The following is a 4,078-nucleotide window of genomic DNA, read 5'->3' on the forward strand; positions in this document are numbered from 1 at the left end:
CCCACGGCCTTTGGCTGCCTGCCCTGCCCCATCTGGCTGCCTCTGTGGGGGCCTAGTCCACCTCTGTGGTTTTCTTCCCTGCTAGCGGACAAGTGGGGCTCCGAGGAGGTGGCAGCTTGGCTGGAAGCGCTCGGTTTAGGGGAGTACAGAGACATTTTCGTCCGGCATGACATCCAGGGGTCTGAGTTGATCCTGCTGGAAAGGAGAGACCTGAAGGTACAACCTCCCTTGTGCCCCCCTGCGGGACCCCCAGCCCCGGGGACCCCGGGGTCCTCCATACCTCCTCTCCCCCTCCCTGGAGGGAGGGGGGTAAAGCGGGTGCTCACCCTGCACCTGGGCCCAGCCCCGCAGGGCTGAGCTTGCACCACTTGTTTAGCTTGCACACAGGGGCTGGAAGCAGGGGAGGGGGTTGGCCCTGGCCCCCCAGCTTGCAAGGCTCTGTACACCTGCCCAAAGCAGGATCAACAGCACCATGCACTCTCCTGCCCCCAGGCATGGGGACATGCTTGCAAGGGGACAGAGGGCTCCTAGCAAGGACCATGCGCTGGCACAGAGACCAGGGGGAGCTGGGCTTTGCAGCCTTGTCCTCCGCCCCGCAGCTTCCCTGCCAGCGAGAGCTGAGGGCTGGTCCCCTCCGAGCCCATCAGCTCCCCTTCTCTCCTTTCTGCAGGACCTGGGGATCACCAAAGTGGGCCACGTGAAGAGAATCCTCCAGGCCATTAAGGAGCTCAGCAACCCTCCCTAGGCCAGCAGTGGGGCAGCAGCCCAGCCCACACACTGGGTGCTGCTCCTAGGGACTAGGGGTCAGGCAGGGGGGCTCCAGGTCCCCGCTGTGCCCCATGTGTGTGGAGGCCCCTGCTTGCCTTGCTTTGTCTGTCCCCCGGTGTCCCTGGAGCTGCTGCTTCTCCCCAAGCCTGTTGGGCTGGAAACACTAAAGCGGAGGTCTAGCCCCATGACTCCCAGTCTAGCCCACGGCAGGGTCACTACAGAAGCTTGGGCTGCCATATGTGTGCCCAAGCTGGGGGCAAAGCGAAGATCCCCCTTCCCCATGTGGGTATTTAAGCTGTGTAAATATTTGGAGAAAAGATCCTCATTGCTGCTGCTTGTGTAGTGTCGTTGCTTAGGGGAAAGGGAGGGGTGTGGGGAGGGTGATGGGGACCTGGCCCTTTCACCCCTCATCTTATTGCTGTCACCCCTTCCTGCTCCCCATCATGCACCCCTCCCTGCCCCGACACAGCTCAGGGGCTCAGCGTAATCTCCACCACCATCCCCTACCCTTGTCCCAGCAGCCACCACTGGCATGTAAGACAAACACAGTATTTTATTGACAGCTCCACATGACTTTTTTTCCCGCCCCCCTCCCCTAAAATTGCTATTATCTATGTACATAGTGCTCCCGTGCCAGAGAGCACCCAGCTATTTACAGGCTATTTACAGACACAGGGCTAGCAGCTCTTCAGTATCTCCTCCAGCTTGAGCATGTCCATGGGGGTGACTTTGGCAACCTCAAAGAAGACCCTGGAGGAACCATGTTGGCTTAGAGCTCAGCCACAGCCCTGACACCCATCCACCAGGGCCCCCCAGATCTCTGCAGCACCCAAGGGTGCGTGCTGGTGGTGCCACCCTCTGCAGAGGGGCAGGCATGAGGCAGAGCCCCATGATGCTCACCTGTGTGAATACTTGGTGCGCACGGCCTTCAGCTTGTCACGGGGCTGGTATGTGAGCAGGAAATTCAGCCTCTTCACCAGGGGATGCAGGTCCTGGGAGCGGTACCCACTGTAGTACTCCAGCGTGGGGGTCTGCAGAGGGAGAGTGGGGCTGAGCTGGGTCCTCTCAGCGACGGTAGAGCCATCATCTTCCCTCTCCAGCCCCCCAAATCTGAGCAGAGCCCCAGAGCATCACCCCCGCACACCGGTCCATCCACTCCTGCACCCCCGTGGTGCCTCCCAGGGTGCCTCGGTCGGGACAGCAGGTCAGGCAGGCGCTTACCCAGCCACCAAGGTTCTTCATGGTGAGTGCCAGCAGCAGGCCTCTCAGCGACGGTAGAGCCATCATCTTCCCTCTCCAGCCCCCCAAATCTGAGCAGAGCCCCAGAGCATCACCCCCGCACACCGGTCCATCCACTCCTGCACCCCCGTGGTGCCTCCCAGGGTGCCTCGGTCGGGACAGCAGGTCAGGCAGGCGCTTACCCAGCCACCAAGGTTCTTCATGGTGAGTGCCAGCAGCAGGCAGCTAGGAAGCGGGCTAGCGTCAGTGTCTCCATGGTGGCACGGGCACACTACAGCCGGACAGGCACGGAAAGGCTCAGTCTTTCGAGCAACGCTGCTCCGCCTCCCCCAACCTTTTTGGGATCTAGAGTGCTGCCCCTGGGGCACAGGGCACAGCTCCCACACGCCCAGCCTGCCACAGACCAGCATCCTCAACCCTGTTGGGGGGGCCTAGCCAAACCCTCCTTGCTGCCAGCTGGGAGCCCAGGGCCCTGGGAATGCACATCACCACCCCATGGAGCCAATACAAGGGGTGCCTGGAGGCACCTTGACACCAGCCCACCCTCCTGTTGCACCCACCTTGGCAAAACGTCGCAGGAACCGATAGGGGATGGGGATGTTGATGTCAAACTTGAGGGTGCTGAGGATGCTCATCTCCATAGCAATGAGCTCTTCCCTCTTGTAGGCATCATCACAGATGTAGAGGAAGTCATCCACGCACGGTGGGCACCGCTCCTGCCGGGGCACAACTGCTCTGCTTAGCACCCTAATGGGTGTTCCTGTGAACACTCAGGAAATCCTACCAGTCTGCAGGCCCTGTAAGGGCTCATGCCCTGCCAGACCCCGAAAGGACTGTTACAACATCCAGGGGGGCTTGTGTGTTGTCTCTACTGCCCCAACCCTTGGCTCTAACTCCAAGCCTTGCTTGCGTGAGGTGAACTCAGGTGTCCTGGTGGTCTCTGCAGAGCAGAGAGGCTCCAGATCTCCAGTGACACCAGGAGACAAGATCCAGCCCACCAGGACTGCATTCGTAGCCCCTGGGATAGGAAGGGGTAACACAAGGACAGACATGACTCCCCAGCAGCCCTCAAGGCAGTGGCCTGGCACCGCAGGGACCTGGCCTTCTTCAGTAACCCATGGCGACCAGAGAGCTACAGCCCCCTCTGCCCCAGCACCCCAAGACAGTGCACAAAGAGTCACCTCAAATTTGGAGGCGATGAGGATGGCAGTGGAGCCAATGAGCTGCAGCTTGTCTCTCATGCTCACCACCTCAACCAGGTAGTGGTCCACCAGCTTCACAGCCAGGTAGAGCGTCTCGTGGTTCAGCTCAAAGTTCTCCTGCAAGGATGCGGGCAGGGGGGCAGGAGTGGGTATCAGGCAGAAGCTAGGCCCACCTGGTTCCCTCACAGGGGCCAGAGGTGCCCACGGAGCCAGGCTCAGAGGGAGGGATGCAGGCTCATCCCCAGCCTGGGGAGGGGGAAGATCAGCTCTGCACTGGGGACACTCGCAGGAGCCTCTGCCAGCATACTGTGGTCCCACACGCCAAAGGCAGGGTGGGGGCTGCTCTGCAGAAGGCCATGCCCCCTCCCCATGCCCACGTACCTGCACCTCCACCATCCAGTCCACTAGGATGGCACGCATGTCCCCGCTGATGTCTGGCTGCTTCTCCATGTAGTCGGGCAGCATGAATTTCTCCTGCCGAGGTACCAGCTGTACCCCGCCACCCCCAACCAGGCCCCCCCCCTGCCCCATACAGGCCCCTGCCAGGTGCTCAGAGCCTCTGGGCAGCAGGTAGCCCTGCCCATACGGTCACCCCTTCCCCAGACAGGGCTGCCAGCCCCTGGCCAGGCATCACCCACCTCTCTTCCCCGCATGTATTCGAAGATCTCCTTGGCGTACTCTGCATTGGCGTAGGGGTCACCCAGCTGCTCCTTGTCTATGTTCTCCACTGCTGGTACCTGGTGGGATGGAGGAGGCAGTGGTAAGGGGGAGGCCCTGAGCCCTGCGGGTGCTGGTCACCCCTTCAGGGCAAGGCTGCTGCACATCTGCACCCCCTTCCCCATCTGCCCCCATCACCCTGCAGCCCCCAC

The 4,078-nt window shown here is 61.4% G+C and overlaps 2 protein-coding genes across 2 annotated transcripts in view; one reads left to right on the forward strand and one right to left on the reverse strand.

The window, feature by feature from the left end:
- LOC104082201 (diacylglycerol kinase delta-like) overlaps nt 1-745 on the forward strand; it is a gene marked incomplete at its 5' end in the record, with an annotated part of 5,376 nt that extends 4,631 nt beyond the window's left edge. The window contains 2 exons of the mRNA XM_009585223.1: nt 86-216; nt 671-745. Coding sequence (XP_009583518.1) covers nt 86-216; nt 671-745 — 206 coding nt within the window. The remainder of the gene's footprint in view (nt 1-85; nt 217-670) is intronic.
- Nucleotides 746-1,445: 700 nt separating this feature from the next.
- The window catches only part of CCNB3 (cyclin B3), a 4,034-nt gene continuing 1,401 nt past the window's right edge, over nt 1,446-4,078 (reverse strand). The window contains exons 5-12 of the mRNA XM_009585224.1: nt 3,848-3,946; nt 3,591-3,683; nt 3,189-3,326; nt 2,568-2,723; nt 2,224-2,278; nt 1,990-2,078; nt 1,669-1,799; nt 1,446-1,518 (exon numbers count right to left, since the gene is read on the reverse strand). Coding sequence (XP_009583519.1) covers nt 1,446-1,518; nt 1,669-1,799; nt 1,990-2,078; nt 2,224-2,278; nt 2,568-2,723; nt 3,189-3,326; nt 3,591-3,683; nt 3,848-3,946 — 834 coding nt within the window. The remainder of the gene's footprint in view (nt 1,519-1,668; nt 1,800-1,989; nt 2,079-2,223; nt 2,279-2,567; nt 2,724-3,188; nt 3,327-3,590; nt 3,684-3,847; nt 3,947-4,078) is intronic.

The sequence above is a fragment of the Fulmarus glacialis genome, unplaced genomic scaffold, assembly GCF_000690835.1.
Source record: "Fulmarus glacialis isolate BGI_N327 unplaced genomic scaffold, ASM69083v1 scaffold33439, whole genome shotgun sequence".
Taxonomy (NCBI): Eukaryota; Metazoa; Chordata; class Aves; order Procellariiformes; family Procellariidae; genus Fulmarus; species Fulmarus glacialis.